This window comes from Xiphophorus couchianus, chromosome 2 (genome assembly GCF_001444195.1).
Source record: "Xiphophorus couchianus chromosome 2, X_couchianus-1.0, whole genome shotgun sequence".
Lineage (NCBI taxonomy): Eukaryota > Metazoa > Chordata > Actinopteri > Cyprinodontiformes > Poeciliidae > Xiphophorus > Xiphophorus couchianus.
In genome coordinates, this window is record NC_040229.1 from 19,363,519 (window position 1) to 19,391,171 (window position 27,653).

The 27,653-nt window shown below is 36.7% G+C and overlaps 1 protein-coding gene and 1 long non-coding RNA gene across 2 annotated transcripts in view; one reads left to right on the forward strand and one right to left on the reverse strand.

Annotated features, from left to right (window-relative positions):
- Positions 1 to 193: 193 nt before the first annotated feature.
- On the reverse strand, positions 194 to 27,364 carry pamr1b (peptidase domain containing associated with muscle regeneration 1b). The gene is made up of 14 exons (XM_028033934.1): positions 27,007 to 27,364; positions 17,063 to 17,239; positions 15,900 to 16,025; positions 15,059 to 15,173; positions 11,473 to 11,690; positions 10,732 to 10,839; positions 8,941 to 9,111; positions 8,593 to 8,784; positions 6,570 to 7,448; positions 6,310 to 6,486; positions 5,906 to 5,972; positions 5,511 to 5,740; positions 1,222 to 1,580; positions 194 to 1,143 (listed from the first exon to the last, which is right to left on the reverse strand). Exons 1-14 carry the CDS (start codon positions 27,161 to 27,163, stop codon positions 574 to 576), a joined length of 3,546 nt encoding a protein of 1,181 aa, XP_027889735.1. The 5' UTR covers positions 27,164 to 27,364; the 3' UTR covers positions 194 to 573.
- Positions 22,556 to 27,653, forward strand: part of LOC114154653 (uncharacterized) — a 36,821-nt gene continuing 31,723 nt past the window's right edge. Inside the window, exons 1-2 of the long non-coding RNA XR_003597590.1 lie at positions 22,556 to 23,277; positions 26,873 to 26,983. This is a non-coding gene — a long non-coding RNA (uncharacterized LOC114154653). The remainder of the gene's footprint in view (positions 23,278 to 26,872; positions 26,984 to 27,653) is intronic.

The window sequence follows — 27,653 nt, forward strand, 5'->3', positions numbered from 1 at the left end:
TTTTTCAGTTCTTTTAAACATGTTTTTTGGTCCGATGACGTGATTTTATCTTTTTTCTTTGATTTAAATGCTTTTGGTTCTATTAACTGATGATGGTGCATTTAGTTTTGTGGTTGCAATGTAAAAAAAAAAAAAAAAAGAGTGAAAAAGTTGAGGGTGTAACTTACATATGATATTTAAAAATGGGGACATATACCTTTTAACACACTATTTTCTTTATTTAAAAAATGCAACATTTTACAATATGTCTTTTAATACATTATATACATCTTTTGCACCATTAGTTCTGTTATTATTCAGAACACTGACTTAATAGATATTACAATCCAAACCTTTATTAGTTAGAATGATCATCTGAATTGTTTTCTGGTTATTTTCAAGTCTTTAACATTAGTCTAAGGAACCCAAACTTTGAGCTATTCAGAGGAAGAGGTAATTGCTTAACACATCTAGGTTTGCTACCACGCCAATTCACTTAAAGCATTATATTGTCCAGTGTTGCGTCTGCATTTACTTGGAAAATGCCCTTTTGCGTTAGACATTGGACAGAATGAGTACTCTGAGACCAGGCCTTTATTTGATGTTGCTCTCAATCCAGTCTTTAAAGTTATCCACACGTGTGTAAACTGTGTAGAGTTCAGGATCACATTCCCCCTGATCATAGCCAAAGCTCACCAGTCCCAGGAGTCTCCACAAGCCTCTGTTGTCCTTTTGCACCTGAGAGAACTTTGAATTATAGCTGACCTGGTTCCCAGAGTTGGCAGGGAGGACAAGGATGCCCCCAGTGTCAGACGGACATATGTTAGATGGACCATAGTCAGGTTTTTGGCTTGCACATAACATATTGTCTGTAACACTGACCGGCACACCGTTACGGGCATACTGATGCTCACACGGGACTATATCAGCAAGGTGAACCAGCCCAACCCTTGCCTTTTCCTCAAGGCCCAAACTAGAATCCTGCAATGGAGACCAGCCTGTCACAAGCCCTTGATCTGATGTAACCTCTTCCTCCTCGTTCTCTGACAGGCAGAGCGGCAAGACTTTTTGTCCAATTCTTGCCTTGTCGAATAACTTGATAACAGCAATGTCAGAGTCAAGAATATTAGGATCGTAATTTGGATGCACAGCAATGGAGCTCACCTAAGAGAGAAAGAGATTTGTAACTTTATTAGATTTCTTGAAGAGCAAAATTGGAAAATAAAACATCCAGAAGCTTACCCTGAGGTGTTGAGGACCCTTATTTTCCCTGCGGTCATTGCGGTAGTGCTTCCCAACGACCACCTTGATGGTGGCTGTATCCACAGGATACATCTTTCCAAGCTCTGTCACACAGTGAGCTGCAACTACCAGACTCCTTTGGTTAACCAGAGCCCCGCTGCAGACAAGCTGCCAGTCAGAGGCCTGATTTAGGTTGCTACTTCTGTCCCCAGCATCTTTCTTCAGTGTTTCGTCCTGGTTGCTTCCTTTTGTCACCTTAGTCTCGGTCTCCTTGAGGGAGCGGCGGTATATGGCCGCCAGCCAGGGCCAGTGAGCCTCTTCTGGCCTCTCTGGGTCAAAGTTTACATGTTTCCCACAGACTGCCAAAAAGGAAGAAACAAAACGAGAAGTGAGGCTATTATCAAGGCAAAACAGGAAGATACAGAAAGAAATTACTTAAATAAAGACTGAATTAAGAACTTACAGACTTTTAATGATTTTATTTCCTTTGAAGACAGATAAAAAGCAAACCAGTGCCATAGTTGGCAATGTCAAATGCCAGCAATAATTTATTTTGCCTATCTGACTAATAATCTAAAAGACAGAAAAATAAAATAAAATAAATGCTTAACTACTTGTTTGACTTATTTTTATTTCAGCTTTTCCCTTTATGGGTTGCCACAGCGAGTCATCTGTCTCCAAGTAACCCTATCTTCCTCATCACTCCACTTCATGTCCTCTTTCACTTCATCTATAAAGCTCCTCTTTGGTCTTCCTCTAGGACTCCTGCCTGGCAGTTCCAGCATCAGCATCCTTCTACCAATGTATTCACCATCTCTCCTCTGTACATGTCCTAACCAGCTCATCTACGTACTGGTTTTACTTCTTTTTTAATCATCTGAAATTTCTTATTTATTTATTAAATACACTCCATAAACAACTGTCCTTTAATAGTATTAAGACCCCTTAAGCTTGTTAAATTTTCTGATGCTACAACTGCACATTTCAATGGATTTTGTTGGGATTTTATGTGCCATACCAGCAGATAACAGATATGAAGTATAATTGTGAATCAGAAGAATAACAGTTTGAAAGGATTGCAAGTATTTGCACTTTTATGTACTTCTAAATAAAATCAAGCACAGCCTATGAACATAAATAGTACATATTATGGGGGGTAAAGAGATTATTTGTTTGAAAAATACAGATTTATCTGGCATTCCATTCCAAGGCCAGAGATTCTAAACATACAGCCAGCGGTTTAATGTAATGGAGTCTGTGCAAGTGTCCAAATACCTCAGACAAAAACAGGAAGATAAATACACAGGCATTTCATACTTATTTACTTATTTAAAATGATATACCTGTTTCCTTCCACTTAACAGCTAGAGGTATGAATAATTGATTTTTTTATTACATCCTTGAATAGTGCATTTTTATAAAATGCTGCTGTTGCTCATGACAAAAAGAAGAGCAGTGCTCTAGCAGTGATAAAATGAAAATTTAATTGCAGCTTACATGAAAACCTTTTAAATAAAAGATAGTATTGTTTTAAAGTCTCTTTATATTTATCTCTTAATTCAGTATTACACATCAGTTACAGTTTTATTATCAGTTTTTTTTTACTGAACTGCTTGTAGAAATAAATAAAACAAAGGCAAAAAATAGATCTGTGTTCTGTAAAATGATATATGTTCATATTTAAGAACAATAAAAACTTGCTTTATGGGTCAATGTGAAAATGTTTTAAACGTTGCTTCCTTATGATCATCAAAAGACACATTGGACATACTACATAATAATTAATCTCAAATCATTCCAGTTTAGCCCTGCGACAGACTGGCGACCTGTCCAGGGTGAACCCCGCCTCCCGCCCGGAACGTAGCTGGAGATGGGCACCAGCAACCCTCCCGACCCCATTAGGGACAAGGGTGAACAGAAAATGGATGGATGGATGGATCATTCCAGTTTAAACCATCTGTAAATCAAGCATTGCATTCAATACAAATCAAATGTAGACATATTAAATCAAACGAGATTTTCTAGATTATTGTCTTCAGTCCCACAACTTGTGGTTAGTTTTTTTTTGCAACAGTTGAATTTACATACATCCACTGCATTGGGCCTGGTGTTTATCTCAAGCAGTCAGTTAGTTTCATATTTCTCAGAAAAAACCATAAAGGCATATTTTAATCTTTTTTACTGCAGCAGTCTTTCATTGAGAAGTTATGAAAACTTAAAATCTTATCTACTTTAGATAACCCCCATAACGTCTTCAGGTTAAAGACACAGAAAGATAGAATGAGGCCATGACAAATATTTGCATGTAAGAACAAATCTCATACTAAAATGCAATAACTACAATCTTCAATAGTATTGTAATTCATAAACCTTTGTTATTCCATTATGACTATAAAACTGATGACCAGTGTCTCTGGTGTAAAATAAACCAGTCTAAAAGGCAATGCATTCCAGTAGCTAAAGGAATATTAAAATTATTGTACAACCCTCTTTAGTAATTTTCTATTAAACAACCTACGCTGGCGCCATCTGGTGGGCAGTTGATGCTTAATCCTTTTCTAAATTTTCATCCAGAAGCATCATCAACAAAGAAAAGCCTATCAAGAGCTAAGATTAAATTATTTGCACTGTCCTGATGCACTTTAGCCCCCCATATGTATTAAAAGTGTTATAAATTACATCTCTTCATTAATGGGATGTACTGCTGTGCTTCCATGTGCTCCTTAAAAAAGTCAGCAACATGGCCTTCACTTGAAAGGCATTTTATTGTTTATATCATTCATTATGATGTAGTAGAAAGTTCATTTGGTTTGACATGTTCTATTTTGCTTGCAATATTACATTGTTACAAACTGTTACCTTCTCTCTGCAACTAATTACAAACATTTTAGTGCCAAAATATCTGGTGCAATTGCACTACTGCATAATTGTCTAATGAATAGTTAACTATTCAGCTATTAACCCAGTAGTGGTTTAAGAGTAGACTAGTTTCTTGTGAATAATTGGTTTTAAGTCAGTGTACGAAAAGCCTTCAGTGTGAATCAGTATATTGCTTATAAATTCTTATAAATTTATAAATTTTTTTATAATGGGAATATTATTGTAAAGTGGTACGAGGTTTTTACCCAAATGTGGGATTTTCTTGCCTTTTCAAGATGGCGACATTACATTTGTGTCTTGGTTTAGTTCTGTCTAGGTGTTAGCTCTGTACTTGCTCTTTAATAGACAAGCATACCATGAGAACGGAAAAAAAAACTAAGCCACCAGCAAAATTATTGTATTTTTTAAAATTGATCTGTTTTAATAAACGTATATTGTAGAGGGGTGAAAAACAAGTTGTTAGTAAACAAAACCAAGAAGTAATAAAATAGGCACCCCAACATAATTTTTCATTTTGTATCTTTAATTTCTCATCGTAATAAGTTCTGTAGTGTTATTTCAGTTAGTCCGTGCAATTCTACACATGGCCGCTAGGGGCGCTGACGCGTTAGTGACCAAGAAAAGATTGAGCACACCAGAAGAATAAATCTTCCTGTAGAAGGTAAAAGGAGCTCAACGTGCGTGTCTCGTCTTTTTCATATCGCAGGTCAGTAAAAATGTATTTTGATGAATAAATGCGGTGTCCTTTAAGAATTAAGAGGTTATAGCCTCGAGAGTCAACTGGTGGGTCACTTTGTACAGCTTCGGATTGACATTGTGTAGAAAACGGGACGTATTTCTGGAGGCTAACTAATGCTAATGCGAGCGAACATTAGCATTAGTGTTGAGCTAGCTGAGAAACAGTTGAAGGACTAGAGATTGAGTTCATTTTGAACTTATTGTATTTTTCACTTTTGAAACGGTAAAAGACATTTTTCTGGTGTCTTTTCTTTATGGGTTATTTCAATAACACAGAAACAATGTTGTTGTCAAACTCAATGAGTAAATGGTTGCATGAAGAGACAGTATTAACGGAGCAGTTTGTAGTTTGTTTTGGTGTAAGAGATAAAATACTGTAATGTTGTTAAAACAGTGGATACAGTTAAAAGCTACATTGCTTATTAAAGTATATGTTGCGCAGAATAAAAATTGTAAAAGCTATTAAAATAATTGAAAGCATGAGAAGGATAAATATTTTTTAATAAATATTTACGTCCTTTGACATTGCCTAATCCTAAACATTTATAAATAGTAAACTGTCAAGAAATTATCTAATGGCCTTTTATGATTGCAAATATATCAAAGCAGCAGTAGTGAACTGTGCATCTTCTTCTACCTCATGACCATAAGTGAAGCCCTGCTGCCCTCACCTGGTGAACATGAGACATGGCGTCCGCTCCATTTCCCTGTCTTTAAACATGTGCGCCGAGCGCTGCCAAAGTGATGATAATACTGAGAAGCACACTCATACTCAATATGGGTGTAAAGATGATGGAAGCCCTGGGATAACTGAGGAAGCACTGGGGAACTTTTAGTGGGCCCCACAGCCTGGAGCTTCTGGTTGACTGCAGAGGAAAGGAGCCTGTGGACGATCGTCTTCCTGTGGGACAAAATAACCGCTTGAAAAAAAAAAGAAGCTTTTTCATGCGAGTACTGAAAAAAAAGAGTTTCTTTCTGATCTACAAGTTAACCATTTTAAGTAGTGTTCTGGCAGGTCAATTACTTTTACTTCAATATATTTGTGTGAAAACATTAATGAGCATACCTGGATGGTACATGTGGTGGCAAAATTTTTTGCTTGACCAGTTCTGATACTTTGGGTTCTCGACATGCTGTGAATAATAACAATAATAATAATAATATTTTCAGAGCACATCCGATACAAACAGTAAAATTGAATTGACATCAGGTTTTAAAAAGGTAATAACAACTCTTTAAAAGTGTATGTAAAACCTCTCGACTAATATAAAACATGGGAATTGTAACAATGGGAATTGTTCTTTGCAGGATGAGAGTGCTCTGGAGCATTTACTACTTTTAGTCTGCTTTGGATTGTTGCCTCTTTCTTACATTCATCAGGAGAGTAAAAGAGATTTTCCCTTTTTTATCACCTGGCAAAAATCTCCAAAACATTTAGACCAAACTAAAATAAACATAAGGTACCAGTACCTCGGAGACAGAAGGGCTGCTTGCCACTCCAGGTACCATCTGGCTGACAGGTTCGCCTTTTATCGCCGCTGAGAGCATATGAGTGGTTGCACATAAACTCCATAGTTTCTAGATCCAACCCTGGCACCACCTGGTGGTAGCCGTTGTACAAGCGGGGAAGAGGAGGACACCTCCTCTCTGCAAAAATGGAACACACTGTAGATGAGTTTAAAAACTCAGAACATTTTTTTTGTGTTTTTCTTTTTAAATAAAATTCTTGCCTGTTTGGCTCTGGTTGACTTCTTTGTCTTTTTCTCTTTCTTCCTTCTTTCTTTCCAACTCCTTAGTTTTTTCTAAGGAATCTTTTTCGGTTTCGTCTTTGGTAGTAAGAGATTTTTCCTTTGTTTTCCCATTTTCCCCATTTGCTCTGTACAAAGTGTACTGTGTCACATTAATTCGAGAGGGATCAATTTTCCTCACTGTCGTCGGAGATCCAGTGGTGTTATTTTCTTTCTTTGCATCCTTTGAGTTCGGAGAGTTTGTGCTGTTCTTTGACAAATCCAGCTCAAATGTTTCTGCAGTGGTGTCACCCTCAGACACATTCGTCTTCAGTTTTGTGTCATTTGGGCCAAATTTATCTGGGTCTCTCTTTCCATTAATTTGCTCATCTTTTCGTTGCTTCTCTTCTTGCCCTTTGTCTTTTTTTGGCACTATTTCTGTGTTGTTAGCCTTCCCTTTCTTTGGCTCAGGGTCTGAACTTTCTTCCTTTTTCTCTGGTGCCTTTGGTCCGTCTGGTTCTTTTTCCTCAACTGTGTTATCCCTGCTGTCAGTGCTTTTAGGATCCACTTCAATTTTTTTGTCTTCGCTGGGCCTCTCTGATCCAGTATTTGTTTCTTCTAAATCACCTTCATCCTTACCTTTGTCGACAGTATTTTCTGGAACTGTTTTAATGTATTTATCTTCAGTGTCCACTGATGTTGTGTTCTCTACCCAAGAGTATATATCTTCCCTGCCAGCACTTCCTTTTTCTGTTGTGTTTTGTTGAGGTATCTCTTTAGCTTTACTGTTATCTTTCTCACTCTCTATATCTACTCCCTTGCCAGTGTCTGCCTCTTGCACTTTATTTTTATCTTTTTCAGACTCAGTTAGAGTGTTATTCACTGTGGATGAAAGAAAAGGAAAAGATCTTAAGAGAGACACTTGGAACAGTTCCCACATCCCTCAAGGTTTTTTAAGTATCATCACATTGCAACCAAAAAGGGCAAATATATATTATATGGATGTCATCTGTTAGACCAGCATGAACTGTGAAGTACACAGAGAATGACATATATATATTTTTTCTTTAACAAATGATCAAGCTATTTCCGGTCATAACAGGAAAATCTGTCGACATGTCAATTATTAGTTCACCCCAAATCAAATTTTGACCACTATGACTGGCATGTTGGAAAAATACTGAAATAGGTCCTCTGGTCTAGCAAAAAAAAAAAAAAAAAGACAGTTTTAAAGTACATATTTAGTGGTTCTATTTAGGGTGTGACAAAAAACTTTACATCACTTTAACATGTTACACTAACTGCAAAAACTGTTGATGGGAGGCTTAATGCTGGGGAAAGTTTTCTTTAGTAGGGTTAGTGAAGGTGATGAATTGAAGGGGGGAAATGAAGCTAAACAGAACAATTCTTCAAGAAAAGCCGACACAAACATTTATTAGTGAGGTTTGTGTTCTATTAGAAAAATAACCTGAACCAGCCATTGAAGTGGTTTAGAATCAAGATGAATAATGAGTTGGAATGTTCAAGTCAAAATCCAGATTCTTGCAAGAGTTGAAAAATTGTATTCACAGAAACTCTCTATAATCTCTCTGAGCTTTGTGAAACTTTACAAAGCAGAGATGGCAAACATTTTTGTGTTGAGATATGCAAAGCTGGAGCAAACAGACACCTGCAAAGGCAGCAAAAGATGCACCAAGTATTGCTGAATTCAAATGCACTTCAGTTTTTTTATTTTTACACATTTTTGGAAACCATATCTGCACCACTTCTGTCACATAAAATGCTAATAAATTACACATAATGTCATGTTACATTATGTCATGTAATAGGTATGATTACTTTTTTAGACTTCAACAAGCGGTCTGTAAAACAGGCTTGGATCAGAATTTTGTCTTAATGCTGAACATCTTTTTAACTTATTTCTTCAAAGATATCTTTATAAAATAAATTGATTGATACGTAAATATTTGACCCACAGTCGGATTGTTTTTGTGTTATTTTTATGTTGTAGGAAACATAGTCTGACCTTTAGAGCAAAAAGGAGGACTCCCACTCCAGGTGTTGTTTGGGAGGCAGGTTCTCTGGGAGATCCCAATGAGTTCATAGGGCTGGTTGCACATATACTGGAGTGCTATGAGGACATCATTTGGTCCATACACCAACAGGTGGTCACCATTTACTGGCTTGGGTGGTAAAGTACAGACTCTTTCCACTGGCACTAGAGACAAGGGAAGAAAATCAAGCTATTTTCCATGATCTACATCATCCCTCAGGCTGCGTGAAAAGGTCACAAAAACAAGAGAGTGCCACACTGACTACCCAAATCCACAACTGTTACTATTTGGAAGAAACTAAATCCCATATATTATCTTACCACATTCAGGTGCTGTTGCACTCCAGGTGCCATCTGTCAGGCAGATGGCAGTACGAAACCCCTGCAGTTCAAAGCCCGGGTCACAGCGGTAAGTGATGCGAGAACCAGAATGTAGAAACAGGCCCTCTGTAGAACCATGTTTGGGTACTGGAGGCCTGTGGCATCCCACCACTAAGAGGAAATACAGACTTGCACAGTTTATTAATGAAAACATGCTGCTTTCATTTCCTCTTTCATAAACAAATAGTGCATGTTCACAATTATGATGTATAGAAGGCATCTTGAATGTCTCAAACTTTGTTTTATTGTATTCATAGTTGTTTAATGTTCTAAACAACTACGAAAACACAAATCAATGCAGTCACATCATTTTGGTTTTTGCCCACATGCAATGCAATTAAATATATCATTTGCTTTCCACTAAGAAAGTTCCAAAGATTTTAAAGCGTACCCTGCTATCACGGGGGCTTGTTTACAATTAATTTCACCCATCATGGTAAAGTGTGAACAGTTCACAGCAAAACTTTCACACATGGCTTGTAAATTTGCCAGAAATAGATGCAATAAAAGAGCCGTAGTCAAACTGCTCAACTTTCCACTGTCGTAAAGTAGCATTTATGAACTGAAGTGAGACAAACTGATAAAATGGTTGTGGAACAGATAAAAAACTAAATTGTTCCTGTGTTGGATATTAGAATTGTTGTGCAGATTCTAACATGCAATTTCTACGTCCATATTAATCCTAAAAGACCTGCAACACCAAGAGTTAAGGTCACGAAGAAAGTACATTAAAACTGCAGTTCTCCGTATCAGGTAATCTCTCAGGAAAATTTATGTGTTGATGTGAACTGCAACATCTCCAAGAAACTGTCTTTGGCTTTGTGACTTGGAAAGCAAATTTATAATCTGGGCATGTTTTCCTGTGGTCTCTAAATCTTTTATTATCATTAAACAGAGTTTACCAATATGACTCAGATGCCAAAGGATCAAAACAATTTTCTATCTTGAAGATATCATGACAAAATATTTATTTCATCATGTAAAAAGAATACAAAAAAATAGAATAAAAATGTGTAGCACAACAGCAAACCTACCATCGAGCTGGAGCATTACAAAAGTCAGGCACAGTTTCACAAAAATAAACTCTGTTTACTAATTAGGTGGGTGTTATCACAGAAAATCACAGGGTTGTGAATAAAAATACCTGTCACACTGTACTACATCTTTCTAACTTAAAGTCTAATTATATAAATTTTCCTTTTTATTAACATTAGATTTTTTTGAAAGAGAAAAATGGGATGTGAATACTTTTGTGGTGTACGGTGTCTGTCCACAACTAAAATAATTACAACATTTATTGTTTTAATGTGTCCTCCCTTGAATCAGGAAAACTGATTAATTGGGTGGATTTCAGATTTTTGGGTAAAAACTAATTTTGGATTTCTTGAGAACTTCAGATGTTGGAGGCAGCTGCTAGGAACTCGGTCCAGACCACAAGCATTTCCCTCATGACAGTGAATCACTGGCTGACTCAGGGTAGAAACACAAGAGAAAAAAAGCTTCAATGAATAAATAAGTTCTTGATAAGTATGCTGTAACTAGGTGTGTCTCCTTTTAGAATTACTGAAATAGTTATTCCATCTTATTTTATTTCCTAAGGCTCAGTACAGTCCATGCCACATGAAATTAAATATTCAAGGATGGATTCTCTCAGTCAAAACCTGAACACGTTGTAAATACTGTAAACAACTATAAGCATTTTGTTTGCAGTAATAAATCCTAAACACGTACCATTTTCACACCTCTTCCCCGTATAGCCAGCTAGACAGGCACAGTGGTAAGTGTAAGAAGTGTCCAGAATACAAGTCCCATCATGCAGGCAAGGGGATGAGCTGCAAGCTGTTGACAGGAAAATATGACACTGAGATACAGCCATAATTAAGGATTAATCACACACACATAAATGCCCGTCCATAACATATTACATCCTTCATGTTAAAAGCTGAAGTCTTTTTTAAATGCATGTGGGCATTTTACACAAAAAAGCCTCAGTTTACTTTTACAACTTTTGACTTGGCTGCTAGTAATTGATGTGTGTGTGCGTGTTTGCTGTAGGTTTGTAAGTTTAAAAAAATAAGACATTTCTGGAAAGAAGGTTTTTTGTTTTCCCAACTGACTAATAACAGACTCAATAGCGTGACGAAGGCCTTTGCTGTAACATGTAGGTGCCAGTCGTGCAGTATTATAGGCATTTAAAAAGGCCATGGACACAGTGTGCCATGGAAACTTATTTCTTGTTTGTATCTGTTGTGGAGGCTTTAAAGAGCCTCTTTATTCATTGAGTTTAACTTCACAAATGCCCTTTTATTTATTGCATATGACACAGTTCTCATTTACAGAACTAAGACTTGGTTTTGGTGAAAATTGTTCTCTTGGGTAATAGCTAAGGCAAGGATTGATGCAGCTGGTCACTACATTCATTCATTTAAGTGGGTGCAACACTGCTTTAATTTTCTCTTGTAGATGACCCACCTGAATTTTCTTGGAAAGTAGCGAAGAATCCATCAAAATTCTTATAACCATCAGAAACAAACAAAATGTGCAAAGTGTTGCCAGAGCTCTGGAGTGCGGCAGGTCGATTGTTCCCGCAGAATCTACCAATGACACGAGAGTTGATGCTGTCTCCATCACGTACCTCTACAAAGTCATAGCGACAGGAAGGGTGAAATTCCAGACTCAGCATCATAAACCTGTAAGCACAGAAATCAGAAGCATAGTTGCAGTCAAAGGTTCATGTAGTTCATCATGGCTATTAATATCATTTTGGGTTTTAATGATGCACTTAAACATTTTTTTTTTAAGAATATAAAAATATATTCTCATGCTATGACTGTGTCAAACTGGTTTCACTGTGGGCATTTACATTGGTGCTCCAGCAGCAGAGATGAGAACTGATGATTCTTAAGAAACCTTTTTCCCACTCCTGCTTCTCTGGAGCAACCCTACTACCACTACTAAATATGGTTAAAGCGGAGGTCGAACATCAGATTGAAGAAATTTAAGTGGAACAGTTTCTGTCAGCAATTAGGCCCCATTTATTCCTCTGTTACGTGCTTAAACTCAGCCTCCCAAGCCATCTAACTGCATAATTGGTTCTGCATGCAGAATGGTTCCTGGATTCCTGCTGCCTTTTATTCTTTTTGGTTACAAACAACAATGATTCGTTTCTTTTTTTGTTTGTTTTTAAATCCAACCTGAAAACAGCTTAAGAATCTCTGAGAGAACCATGGCACCAGAGTTTCCCTGGTTTGCTTTCATAGGCTGCCGTATCACAGAAACACTCACTGCATAATGGCAGTTTCAGAAAATATGGCAAAAGAGTTTTTCTGATTACTAAGTAACCTTGATCTTATTTATCTGTGTTTGAAATACAAATTACTTACCATTATTAGATAAAATAATTTCCACTGATTGTGCAGATTGTTTTGTTTGCTTTTTTTTTTTGGTATGAAAACAATGATAAGGATTAAGATATTTTGATTATCCTAATAAAAGCAAGATGGAGGGTTCTGAGTAATGATTAATATAACACTTACATGTATTTACTAGCTATAACTTTGTTTACATTAAACATGAATATGGCGAGATAATCATCACTTAGCAACAAAGCCATATTCCAATCCCCAACTTTGCTTTTTCTTTTTTTTTCTTTTTTACCATTTCTGGCACCACATTAATTGATTTCTTAATGGATAAGCCATATTCATTTTTATTTTTATTCAAATAAAAATCTCTGTATGTTCTGTTACATTGCTGTAAACACTTTCAACAATATTATCTGCTTTCCTTCGAATTTATTCACCATGTACATCACTCTAATTACAATTGCCAGCTGTTGAAAGCCTGTTAAATATTTTCCTTGATGTTGCCGAAACATGTTAATTGCGCATTACTTCCAAAATAAGAAATACAACTGTTAATAACTTAAACAGACCTTTAAGTGAAATTAATAGAATTATTTTCAGAACAGTGTGTGCTCTAAAAAGAGAGCCGCTTTGGGATCTTAATGTGATTTTAAGTGAATTTAATAATGTAAGGAGAAAGTTAGATACTTTATTTACTTTGTATCAGCAAGTGATTTTGAGAACAATCAAGAAAATCTGAAAAATCTGATAATTAAGATTAAACATTTCTAGGTTTTCCATAATATCAGACGAATGAAGGTTGTTCTGCTGCAGCTTATACTGACTAATATGACTTGCAGTTGAGACATGTTAATTTGAATATTGTCCAATAACTTAATTTTTAACAGGAAAAAAAAGTTATTGAATTTTCAGCCTGAATGTGGTCTTGCTAAATCTCTGTTCAAAAACTTGCTTGTAAAACTGTTTATGTGAAATGAGAAACAGGTACAGAAATAGAAAGTTACCATGGCACAGCGAAATAATGACTTTTCCTGAAAAATGTGGTCAGTTATGGTTTTCAAATTCTGCTATAAACTTGCCATTCCACAAAACACATTGTGCAGAAATACTTGAGCAAAGTGGAAATTTAAAGAAAGGAGGGCATTTAGTAATGGCTATTTCAGATTGTCGATGAATATACCATTAACTTTGACCACACAAAATCTGTTTTTGTAGTTTCAAAGTTATTGTAACAAAGTGGTCATTTTGTGAATTCTCATAACCTTTTCTAAGAAACTGCTAGGATTTTCTTTGGAAAGCACGGCTTAAATCTGTAAGCAGCAAATTAAAACAAAATGCAGAGCATCTGCATGATGGACTGTTCACATACAGAAACTACTTTCCATGTTTTAATAGACTTAATACCAACTTTAAATATACTTTCTATCATTGAGAATGTAATCCATTTTGTTATGTTAGCCAATCCTCACAGGTTGTGAACTTGTCCTCTGGCTTGCATGCAAGTTTGAAATTGCAGCTATTAAACTTACTTTAAATACATGTCTATTAAATTAAACTTCTATTATTAATTTAGATCCCATGAGATGCAATTAATATGGCAGTATTTCTGCCAGACTTATTAAACCATTGTGTGGGATCATACCTTATCATTAGAAGTAAATATGAGAACATAATAAAACTGCTTTCATTTTAAGTTTTCTAAAAACAATGTCTATAGCAGAAGTTCCACAGTTTTCCACAGTTTTATAGAAACACATGAAGTCGGGTACAGCTATCTCTAGCTATGGACACTATGTATTGTGTCTGAACTAATTGCCTTTCATAAAGTCTTAAAAGTATTGGTGGTAGACCTGTTTCTAATTGTGTTTTGATGATTTCCTTCTTGTTTATTTTGTTTTCTAGGTCTTGCCCTTCATTTCTGTTTGTCCTATTGTTGAAATTTAAGGTGTTGCCATATGAGTTAATTCCTTGGTATTTATTTTGTTTATACTTGTGTTCTGTTTTTTATGCCATTGGATTTTGTTCTCTTGAATCAGCAGTTTTCTTTACCCCTTGTTTTTATTTTTTCTTTGAGTCTCTGTTCTGCTCATTAGTGTTAATTATTCATCTCTCAGTCTACTTGTTTGCCTTCCTTCACAGCTGCACTCAGTTTGTCATCAACCTCCTGCTTTCTTGTCAGCTACCACATTCTTCATTTAAGCGTCTTTCTTTTTGTCATTCCCTGCTGGGTTCTTCTGGTTTCTCATCTCCTGTTTTGTTCCATGCTCTGCTCTTCAGTGCATTCAACTCTTAAGTCTCCTGATTATTTTGTTATTCATCATTAAAAGAACTCTGTTTTTGCAACAGTAAATCTCTGTGTTTAGGTCCTCCATGAAACTTAATAATGACACAATTACCAGTTTTAAAAACAAGTAAGAGGTGCTTTTTTACCCTTATATTAATTAGAATGTCATTGTTTTTGATTGGTGCAAAATAAATTGTAATATTAGAACTGTGCAGAATTTCCTGGTTTCTATAAATTTATAATAAAGGCCATTTGATAGGGAAGAAAACATCCTACAAGTAAGTTTTAGATTGAGACCACACGTTAACATTGTGTATCAATGCTATACAGACGTAACATAACTATCTAACTATACAGCCGTATCACATAGCAGACAAGAAAATGTGAAAATAACTGTTTGATGCCTTACCTGATTTCAATAGTAAACGGTTTTTCCACTTGTATGGTCCACTCACACCTTGCATTGTTGGGGTAGCTCTCAAGAACCAAATGGCCCTGCCGTTTACGGATAACTCCTCCACACTCTGAAACAAACATAAAATCAGTGCTGCTTTTCTTTTTTTTTTTTTTTTTTTATGGATGATTTGGCTCTAGCGGCCTTTATTTCACAGTAGATTGTCAAGAACGTAGGTTTAATTTATTCAGCAGACTCATGGTCGACATAGACGTAAAAAAGAATAAATATGACACACATGTATGAGAGAGGGGAGAAGACATTTGGCAAAGGTCAAGTGGCTGGGATTCGAACCCGTGACAACCGCATCGAGGATTGAGGACTCTGTACCTGGGTTGCATGCTCCCTCCACTCCTCCAATGCTACATTTTTAACTGTGGCTTAATTATTTCAAGGAATAAAAAATTTTTCCTTTTTAAGTTTTCAAAATAATTGTAGAAGCAGAAGAGAAATAAACAACACATGAAGAGAAAAACTGAGATTGACAAACATTCTAGGGCATCTGCTTATAATCAAATCCATTCTGTGTAAGTTGTACCCCCTGGTAGAATATTTGCGTATAAAAGACTCATTGCTATATATTATGTTGTTTTATGGGGGTGCAGATTATTGACTCTGATTTGTCATTCATCTGTTTGTGGAAAAAGCCCTGGGGTTCTGGCTAAGATCCAAGATGGCATAGTAGTTCCAGCTTAAGATAAATCAGTGAGGAAGAAATAAAGAAACATATGGAAGCCTCAGTTTCATTTGACTTACAGAAACGGAGAAGCTACCAGAGAGGATTAAGAAAGCTTACTCATGCAATCTCCTCCAGACCAGCCGGGGCGACACTCAGCGCAGTATTTTCCATTAATAAAGAAGTTATCTTGGGGCCCCCACGTTCCGTTGTTACAACGCTTACAGTTCTCAAAAATGCTGCATCCTGCAACAGATGTAGAACAGGAAGCAATATTTCAGTTACGAGGGTGTTCGCCATACTATTTTTAAGTAAACTGTTAGTTGGTGTGTGTGCGTGTGTGTGTTTATACAGGAAAATGGAACTTTTTATGAGAGGAGCAAGGTAGCTGTTCTCTACCAAACCCTGTAAATGTTTCTTTTGCTTCAACGCTGTTAAACCCATTAGGCTCAACTGTCACTAAAGCAAAACACAAACACATGCTGCTGGTTCTTAAAAAAAATTTTTAGAAATGGTTTCCTTTATGGATGGATTTTCACTTAGGAGGCCAGCCTGTTCATAAAGTGTGAAAAGCCACGTACAACTTGAGGAGTGGTATGAATTTTAACAACAATAGGGCTGGCCGTTTACCAATGAAAATTTATGATTATGGCGTTGAAACACCATTTTTGTGTAAAACTGCTATGAAGGTATTTTAAATTGAAACAGCTGCTTTTTCCTCATGAAAGAGATAATGAGCAAATTCATGCTGTGAAAAAAAGATGACATTATTCCACAGGAAATAGGCATGTAGAAAACAAAAGCTTTTAAAACTCCCATTCATGTTTAAAGGCCTCAGTTTGCACATATACATGCAGGGATTCCCCCAGAAAACTAGCTAAGCCTGCTGGTTGGGTCGCTACGTCATTTCATTAGCGGCCCACCATGATGTTGTGCTAATTAATGTTAAAAGTCAAAAAGAAATTTTAAAGTTTGACTGCTGCTTTTATGCTATTGGAAGACATCATTGACCATACTAAAACAACAACTGGGTTTATAAAGGAAAACACAAAAAATACAATAAAATAAAAAATTGCACTTCAGTTAACTCCTTATTAGTGATCAGTGGCAGTTAAAACAGCAAATAGAAATTGGTTCTAGAGATCGGAAATTAGGAGAAAAATAAACAAATTCAACAGTAATTCAGTCTCTCAGTCAGCTTGGGCAACAGGTCACAACATCTATAAAGCTAATGTTAAACTAAGGATTGTGTCCATATGTGTCTGCATTTAAAGTGGCATTACCTGGATGGATGATACAGGGGTCGCACTCGTTGATTGCATTGCGGCAGCAGGGCACAGCATAGCCAACCTGAGTACCCTGGAGGGGACACTTACAGCGGATAACGTCGTACTCACAGCAGCCTCTGCACATAACGCTCCACTCTGGACCTGGGCAGTGGTTGTACAAGTACCTGTAATCTGAACAGCATGATACATACAGGTTAGAAATACATGCAGGAAAGAAAAAAAGATTAAAGTGAACCAGACATGGAGAATACATGGCCAGTAACATGACTACTCTTGTGAAAAAGTGGCTCGTTGTGGGCTATGGATTAATTTGTGTTTGTCTCTGCTGCTGGGCTTCTCTGCCCCTTAATTTCACTTTGATTTCAAGAGCCTTTCTAGGCGAATAAAAGAGCCCTCTGCAGCTTACCCCCTCTGCGTGTTACTTCATCAAAAAGAATGGAAAAGTAAACACAATGGAAGACAGATTCAAGTGATTACTCTCTGCATGAATGCAAGTACAAAGACAGTCCGTGTTTGTAAATTCTTAACCCAATAAATGTTATGTTTGATTAGATCTGAAATCAGTCAAAGATGTTTGAGTCTGAGTTTCCATATTATGTAACAGTGTATTTAAAAGCTAAAACAGACAAGTGAAATGCTCTTGTGGCAGATGAGCAGGGGCTGCACTTCAAACTTGGCACAGCAACAGGGCAACATATTGTACGTCCCTGCGGTCCCACAAACATAATGACTTCTTTGCTCTTAGCCATGGATTTGCAAAAACCACAACAACATGCTAGCTCTGTCTTTCCTCGATGTGAAGTTTCGGTTCCACAGATACAAGCAAAGAAGTGGACTCACCAAGGCAAAAATAGTGATAAATCTCTCAAAGGATCACAATCAACTGGAGAAAAACACAGATGCCTTGGAATGTTGTGAATCCACCCTATTGCTTCCACAGTAATGATATCATAAATTGCGTCTCAGTTCAGTTCCACAGAACTGTAGCCCACTCAAGTATTTTGTCCAGAAACATGCATCGACATATTGCTGACAGTAAATCCTGTAATGATATTGAAATGATTTCCCTACAGGTTTTCTGAGGACAGCTATTGGGTTTCACAGTGTAGTTAAAGTTCTTGACTATATATCATTTCCTGTTCAAAACCAAGGTCATTGTGTGTTTTCTTTTAGGTGGATATGGCATCAACCTCAGAAAGCACACACATAGAAGGACAATCAGTCATGCCATCAACTAGGGTACAGCTTCATAACAGTCAGATTTTGTAGAAATTTATGTAAATTCCCATGTCATGAGGCTTACTTGAAATGCAAAGCAGATGATCTTAATTTTCTTTGTCCCCTCTGGACTAAAAAAGGAAGCTCACACTTTCTGTTCAGTCATTTTTGTGGATTTTTGCTGATCAAACATTAGAGCCACAAACATCCACAGCATGTTACTAGACAGCATGTCTAAAGGGATGTGTGCCGACTGCTGAGAAAAGACATGGCGCAAAAGGAGGATTATACAAGCCCAGCGTCACGCCCAGCTCTTCACATGCTGATGCTTTGTTAGGACCCCTTGGAGCCACATTGGAATTTGAAGGGTACACTTTACGCCTTGTTTCCCCACAGCTTTGTTTATGTTCAGAACTTGGACTAGAACCCCCACCATAGCGACCAAAGCAAAAAAAAAACACACGAAAAAAACACTGGATGTACTCCCTATTTAGTTCAAAACAATTTTGTAAAGTGGGGTTTTGTAACATCATTATCATTAATAGTTTCCTTACCTGAAGCAGAAAGATGACATATCTAAAGCTATTTAAAACAGCTTACTGAAGGGTTTGTATGTGCAAGATGTAATAATACAATTTAAAGATATACTTTCTTTTTATGTTAACTATAAATATTTCTATTAACAGAAGTCAAATAACCTGTTTTTGGTTGCCTTTTATTCTTAATGTGTGCAGTCTTTATAATGTCAGGCTTACCATATGTAGAAAATGGTTGTCTATGTTCCAGGGCAGAGTTGCTCTACAAAGAGGATATCTGAACATCTTAATAGCTTAATTTACTTTAACACAAGACTCCCATTACTAAAGGAGGAAGGCCACATTAATGTAAAAATAACATTTATGACCTTCACTCGCTTGGATTATATGTGTGTGTTATTCTTGAGTGTGTCAAGTTTTTTTGACATAAGGTGTTTTGAATATGTTTCTTAGTGATTTTATCTGATCATATGACTGGTTATTTGCTTAAACAATTTTGATGGTGATTATTACCTGTAAGATTGAATGTGTAATGGTTTACTGAGGAACTGAGGCCTTTTATTCCAGGTATAGTCAGGTTTATGTGATTTTTGTGGTCTTCTTTTTTCTTATTATCCCGTCACACTTACAAACTGCTGATGAGGTAATGAGTTTTATTCCATAGTTGTAAGTATTTTCTGTTTGCTTTGTTTGAAATTCTTAAATTTTATGCAAACTCATAGCAAGACATCTTTACACATCAAGTATTGGGGCTGTTACTGATTATAGCTTGAAAGAATTGCACTTCAAAACATTTTTGCTGCCCCTTTAAGCACAGAATGAAAAGAAAGCTTGTTACATTGAGGAAAGTTCTGCTAACTTTCCTCAATCTAAATTAGGATTTTTTTAGTTATTAAAGTTTACCATACAGTTTCTTAACAATCCTCTTAAATTCTGTTTTGTACATAAAGTGGAAATAGGAAAAAAATATGGATCATTTTTTACAGACAAAATAAAGAATTCCAAAAATGGCCTGGTGTTATATTCCCACAATAGCACAGAAATATGTGGGAATAAAGCACAAGTGAAATTCTCAACATTCTCAATGTTGCAATGTTGTAAAGATTATTCAGGCTTTTTCAGGCCAAACTATTGTGTTCTCTTGTTATTTACAAGGTAGTTTGGTGTCTAAATCCACTCCCTCTTTCCTTGCCATGAAAGAGTCAAAGGACTTCACGAGAAGGTCTGGTTGAGAATAAACCTTAAACAAAAACAGAGACAAAAACTCCAAGAACAAAATAAGACTCTATAATGAGTTATTTTTGTACTTTACAAACTGCATCGGTGGATAATTCATCACAGACAGTTTGGCTTCAAACCATGATGAGCTTTGGTGATATATTTATAATCCCCCATCTACCTCAAAGAAATGTGTCTTCTAATTGCAGTCTTCTCTCACTCATTACTGTTTCACTTACCACAAACACTGTCATTTAAAAAAAAAGAGATGTTGAATAGAATTACTGAACTTAAAAACAAAACACTTAGCATTAGTTTAATTGTATAAATAAATTTGAAAACTGTTTTTGTTTTGGTTTAAACATTGTCCTAGCAAATTAAGAATTAGACATTTAAGAAGTGGGAGACCAAAACTCTCAGTAAATGTGCTTTTATTTAGCTTGTCCTCACTGTTACCTTGTGAAGATTTTTTTTCAACAAGACATAAACGGTGTTTGAAAAGAAGTGATGGCTACTGCATTGTGATTTAGGAAGTGCTGACATCAGCACCTCCCCCCATTATGTAGGTTGTGTGCCTCTGGACTGCAGAACATGGTCTGAAGGGGCCATGAAACTTGATTTAATGGATATAAACATGAAAGAGTCAAAGGACTTCATGAGAAGGTCTGGCATTGTGATTACACACCGATGCATGTTTTTGTTGGTGTAGAGATTGTAAAAGAAGACCCCCAGTTTGCATTTAAATGCAACAGAACAATTAATATTCATTCCTAAAGAAATGCCTTTCCAGTTTCCATTATTCCTTGTGCCTTACTCAGAGTATTATATTAACTCAGGAAATAGAGTTCAGAGTTTATAAATTCTGGACTGTATTCATTTTTTTCCCTGAAATCCAGTTTTTTCCCTGAAATCCAGTTTTGTTGTTAGGCTGCAATGTTTTGCTCCAAAGCACGATTATGAAAGTTCTCCCCAGAGTTGGACACATGCTGGAATGCATCTTTATTTTCTTGAACTCTCTCTGCTCTTTCTTTGATGTGCATTTGCAGGGAGTAAAACATTCTTTCTTACTGTTGAAATTTGTCCCTCTAATGAAAGAGATTGCCATCCTGTAAAAATATTGCGGTTGTTCACTCAATTGAACACCTGCAGGTTGCTGCTGACTGAACTGGTAAAATGTCATGCGCATTTTTATGGAGGTGTTGGAAGGTTAAAACAGGTGTGAAATCGTCTGTACACAGCTGTTGACCTGCAAACAACTATTACACTTCTACTGCTACATCACTGATGTTTTTTAGGTTCACTTCTCAAAAGCATTTAAAATGATTTCAGACACTGTAATAAAAAGAAATAGTATGAACAAATTATTTTGATGTGCACAACACCCCATAATTTACCTCAAAACTGTGATTTTACCATTTGCCCCCAGCTAATATGAATTTAAAGACAAACTAAAGGTGTTAACAGTCAGCAGAGAGATACCCTAACTATAAAGAAATCGCTTTTTATTAAAAGTAAAAAAAAATTATATGTCTTATGGTATGCGTTGTAATATGATTGTAGGCGAGTGAAACAAGATGTAAACACTGAGGAAGAAAACATTATTAAAGATCAGGTCAGTTTTCTTTTTTTCACAGTATGTTTTCTTGCTAAGTGTGCACATTTTTGTGGGGGATGTTCATCTCCTCTTATGTAAGACGTATCTGCTTGTTCCATTCCAGACACAGAGCTTCTAAATGCACTGTTAATAGTCATGGCATGAGTCCATCTAAAAAAAGGTTTTTGACATCTAGTTAAAAGCATAAAATACTGGGATTTTGGCAAAGCTGGCCAAAGTATAATGTACACAGTTATCCAGTTAGGACCTCCAGGCCAGCAGGGGGCCCTGAAGACTGTTTGACTTGTCACAAAGATACAGTATAAGCCACATGCACCAGATAAATTAAGAATCTAAGATTTCTAAATATTACATTTTAAAGATTTAGAAAAATAATACAAAATCTAGACTGTACTAGATGTAACATAAAAATTTCATATTTTGATTGTTATGGGAGTAAATATTTATCATGCAAATAATTCTCAATAGATAACAGTTTTCAGGTTACTAGTGAGCAACAAACTAAACTTGACCAAGCCTATCTTGACACAGCCCTGCTCTGCATATGTGCACTTGAGCTCCTCAAAGCTTACATACAAGCCCATCCCTTTTTCCATACTATTTTTAGCTCAACTGAACAGCCACATTACACTTGGAAAAATACAGTTTCCACCACATCCTCTTGGAGGTGATAATGCCTAAGTTTTCTCAGTGTCAACACACAATGTGAAAGGAAGAAAGAACTGTAAAAAAAAGTGACTTTAAAGTCATTTATGTATACTTACAAGATAACCTAGCTTCTTCCCACAGTGTAGTCCTTTAAAAAAAGTCATTGTGAACTTTCTCCTGTGACCTCAGAGTGCAGGGACTTGTCCTGTAACTGGTCGGCAAATCCCTGCTGAAGTTGGTCTCAGTGGCCTTGGGGAAGACATTTCACCCACCTTGATAGGCAAACAATTTGGTGGCACTGATTAGATGTTGGTCTACCCAGTGCAGCTGTGGCTACAGTGAAGCTTAACATGAGTGTGTGTATAGAAGAGTAAAATGCTTTGGAGGCAAAACAAATGCAGGCCAATTGCCATTGTTTTTTTTTTGTTGGTTTTTTTTTTTGTTTCTTCTGCTTATCATCCAAGTCATTGTTTTCTTTAGCTGCTGTGTCTTTGGTACCACCTTCTGTCTAAATATATCATTGTCCCTGCTATAGTAGGTTGCCAGCATGGGCAAAAATATGGATTGCACAAAGACGTTTGCAAAGAGTTCTAATTAACCATAATGGACAGGAAATGGAGACTGAAATCAAATTCTGCTGTGTCCTATGCAATCTTGAAATGTCTATAGAGTTTAGGCAGCTGTCTCAGTATGGATCCAGATTCAACAGGTAAAAATTCCCATGACTCTTGTGAACATCTGCTCGGACTCGTTGCAGTAGTGTTCCTTTGACCTTCTGAACCACTGCCAAAAACACTTTAAAGTCAGTGGTCGTTTTGTATTTTAGGATGCACTTAAATATAAACCTATGATTATACAAAACATTTCAAATGTGTTGCAGATGATGAACTTGACCTCATGACTGAGTTATGGATCCCACATCTGCACTAAATGAGTGAAGCAAATCTATTTTCTACACAGCACCTCTTTTGAAAGTGAGATAAGTATAAAACCCAAATGTTGAGCCTGTTTTCCTCACATATAATTTCCCATGAGAATGTGTTCAGAGCCAAACTGGACTCTAAATTGACATGAAAAAACTTTGAAATGTGAACGGTTTGGGATTTGACAACGAAGACTACTCTTGAAGTGAAAACTAATGTTGCCCTCCAAAGTATGGAGCACATAAATAGCTGCTGTTAGTTGTGGGCAAAAACTAGCTTAATACCACACCATTAGCAGCATAAGACACACTTTGAGAACCCGCTATTCAAGCCTGATGTCATTTTATTGACTAATTGTGGCACATCTGCAAGCTAATAAATTGCTGTTCATTTTTCTGTCTGTGTTTTGACCAGACACAGACACAAATACAGCAAACATGTGTCAACAATCACTTGAAAAGACTATTCTCGCAGTGAAGTTCTGTAGTGGTAGAATCTTGCTGTGGGTATGAGCTTCTTCATCAAGGACAAGAAAATCGTTGAAGAAAACCTCGTAGAAGCAGCAATAGAGGGTGAGATCACAGTTCACCAGAAGGACAATTACCCTTAACATTTAGTCAGAGCTATAATGGCATAGACCAGAAGGAAATGCACATACAAACTTTACACAGGACAATCTACAATGCAGAGAATTTAATAAAGAGACCCTATTATATACCTTCCTCCGTAGTCAGAAATGTTATGGAACTGATTTGATTAAGGTCTTAACCACAGAGTGAGCAATGAGCAATTATGTTATATAACATAACTAGTGGGCACTGTTTCTACCTGTGGTAGTTTTCTTCTTTATATATTGTGAATTTACAAACCTGTTTCCACAGTTTGACATTGCTAGTGTCATAGCACAATGAATGCATTTTAGAATACTATGTTAAATTTAGACTGTTGCATGATAATGCTTTTGAATTTATTTATAGCCTTTGAGCGCAACCATGCATGTTATCTTTCACACAAGATCTATTGTTTCAAAGTACATTTTAAATTAATCAAAAAAAAAAAAATCTAACTTCTCAGAGTTTCAAACAACTTACTAACATCAGATCATCTGATGTTAGTTATAACCGAACTTCTTGCCCAGAAAAACAAGAAGTTCAGTTATATTTTTGTTTTGCCATAGTTCAGTGGCAATTTTCTTTGGAGGAATTTTCCTGCTATAAATGACAACTGGCAGTATTTATATGCAACTAAGTAAATACTTTCCCCCCTGACAAAATAAGTCTTATTTCACGTTGATGTATTTTGGAAAAATAACTTTTTTACAGCAGCTGTGAGAGGAAGCACAGTGTAGGTTTGCGTTGTAAAGGAGCATACAATTTCTTTTTCTTACTGCCCACAACAGCTGTCTGGTATGTTGAGGTCAGAGTGATTTAGTTATCATCCAAAAGGGGAAAATCCCAGGGCAGCACTGTGGTCACTGTGTGTCTGAAGATACCCGAGAGCAAGGATTTGATTGGCCAGTCCACGTATGTTGACTTGAGTAGGTTCCTTAGACTGGAAACCACCAACAGAATTAAATGTCTGTCCACCTTATTTGTCTCTGTGGGTAAACAGTGTGATGGAATGCTTATATAAGTTAAAGTGTCTGGTTTTAAGCGTTAGATTATAAGGCTGATATGAAACTTGAATTTGTTAAAATATGTTGCCTTGTTATTTACCGTAGATCATGCAGCTACACTTCTTAATTTAGTCGTTCTCTGTTTAAGTATGCATTTGAAAGCAATTTTTCAGTTAAATAGAATAGATATAAAAAGGCAGACCAGCCTTTTTCCTTGATATTTTAACGGACTAAATGTTTTCTATTTTAGGTCAGTGGGAATTATTAACACCAGGAAAACAAAGGATTTTTATTTATTTTTTTTAACTTTCTAAAAATTCAGAAATTTAAAAATGTAAACAATTTGGGAATGCCCAGAAAACAAAGTCATGGCTTCAAAAACTCCAGATAAGTAATTTACAATAACTGGGTTAGACGGAGACACATGCTTGGTTGTACTTTAATCCAACACCTCACACATTGTGTTTTCGTGACAGCATGGTAGAAATCTAAGCAATAGAATTAAATGCTGGTATTAACACCATGTGAATGTCCTAATATTATGCGGTACAAGATGGAAACTGCAAGTGCTGAAAGACCAGACAGGGAGGAAAAGGCTATTGTTTTAGCAGTAGCATAAAAAAGCCCAATTACAGTTCATAAATACACTCAAAGTCAAAGACCTTAACGTTTGGATACATGTTTTGTCGCCATATAAACGTAAAATTAAAGTTGGGGTTTTTTTTGAGAATTTTTTTTTTACCAACAGTACACTTGGCAAAAAAGCAAAGCTCTGATCTCAGGTCCGTAGAAGAGGCATGGACAGAGCTAAAAAGGTTTTTTTTTATGTGTACGCAGATGTTTTATATATACCCATACATATATATACGGTATATGTATTTCAATTTATATAAATAAAATGAGAAATTCTGTCACTGTTTTTTTTTTTTATGTAACATCTAGACATAATGTTGATCTTGACTGAGCTAAACCAGAAAATATTTGTTTCGATTTAGCATCCAAAAGTAAGTAAACAAACATGTTTCTTTTTGTGCAGTGTGTGTAAATAAATGGTTTAAGATATATTTTTTACATATGCGAGCATGAATACTTGCTTCTCTGGTGTGCGCTGCCCAGAAACGCAAAAAAGGATTTCTGTGTGGGCTTTAACTAAACACACCTCTGCTTGTCAGAACAACAAGGGAGAGAGAACAAGGGATACCAAATAGGAAGTCTTAAGCACATCAAAAAACCAAAGAGGGACACCAAAACATGACCAAACTGTCATAAATGCAAGCAGAAACAAATGTGTAAACAGCCCCCAAAGAGAGGATATTTTTCTCTCTCCTTTTCAGAGGAAACCTTCTTCATGTTGTGCAATAGAAGTTCTATCACCAGCTGATTATGAAACAAGACATGCAGTAAGTTATTCAGCTGACAACAGCATAAGTATCTGCCAAAGGGAACTGCTTCTTTCCAACCATATGCCACAGTCGCCAATATTACTTGTTAATTGTACATATGGGTTTTTAATGAAACTGAAGCATCCTAAGAGGAATCAGACCAAAGGGCAGAGGTTCAGTCGGGAGTCTTAGACGCAGTTTATGGTACACAGATTAGAAAGAGTTACTGATTCAAATGTGAGTCACGTCTTCCAGTGGTTCAAGTGGTCACGGTAAGCAGGGAGAGACAATCCTGCTCACAGCATGCTTGAGCATTTAAAGAGGGGAGTCTGAGACAATGGGGAACATGTGCCAAGATTCAACAGGCTTATTTGGACTCCGAGTGCCTAAATTCACCTCGAGGAATGTATGACGGCATCCTACTTTTGCTTTGTTGCCGATTTTTTCAAAACAAAAACATTTCCACTCATTCTCTCAAAAGCAGCTGAAAAGATGAACATCACAGAGTAATTATCTTCAACTAGACTTCACAGGCATATTGTTGTTTCATGATAAAGGATGTAAGACAAGAACTTGCACTGACTTGTATTTTTATTCACTAAAACAGCAATAAAATAGACGTCACATCCCCCTGATCCTTCTGTTACAGAGTGCTTGGACTGACAAAAGAGGAGAGGGAAAGGCAAGAGCACAGATGCTGGGGTAATGAGAAAAGACAAACTCTGAGATTGGAAGAGGGAGACAAACAAGTGCAGTGAAGGTAAATCATAGCACAGCTCTTACCGTAAGGCCATGCTGTCCCCAAGGGCAAAGAGATGAAAATAAGGGAGACAGAGAGGAGCCAGCCCTCTCTTCTGGACATAAAGGTGTTGGTCAGTCGGATTGTCCGAATGCTCCCATGGGTTTGCCCCAGCTGTTGTTCCTGTCCCGCAGACAGCATGCTGCAGTCTGTGCCTCTGTTTACTTTCTGAACTCAGCTGACATTACTCTCTCTTTGCCTTTCATTCCTTCCCTCCCCCTCCTTTTTATTTTCCTCTTTCTTGCCCAGTGTCTTTCCCCCTCAGTTTCTCCCTCTCTTACAGCTCCTGGGGTTCAAGTTACAGCCCAGCCTTGCAAAGGAGTTCCACTGGCAGTGGTCTCCCAGGAAAAAAAAAAAAAGGAAAAACTCCCCTTGCCTCACTTAAACACCAATATCATGGCTGATGAATGAAAGCAAGCGCCAGTGTTTTATGCTTATAATTCATAATGATCTTACACACATGCACGTTCACACCGAGCTGAAATGTATTACAGCCGGTTTGCGTTCCAGACTCTCTCTGCCACAATCATGTCAATTATGCGGTGACAGAATTTATGCCTCTGTCACTGGATGTGTGTTCACGAGTAAAAAAAATCCTGAGGTCAGTGTTATTCAAGTTCACACAAGCAAA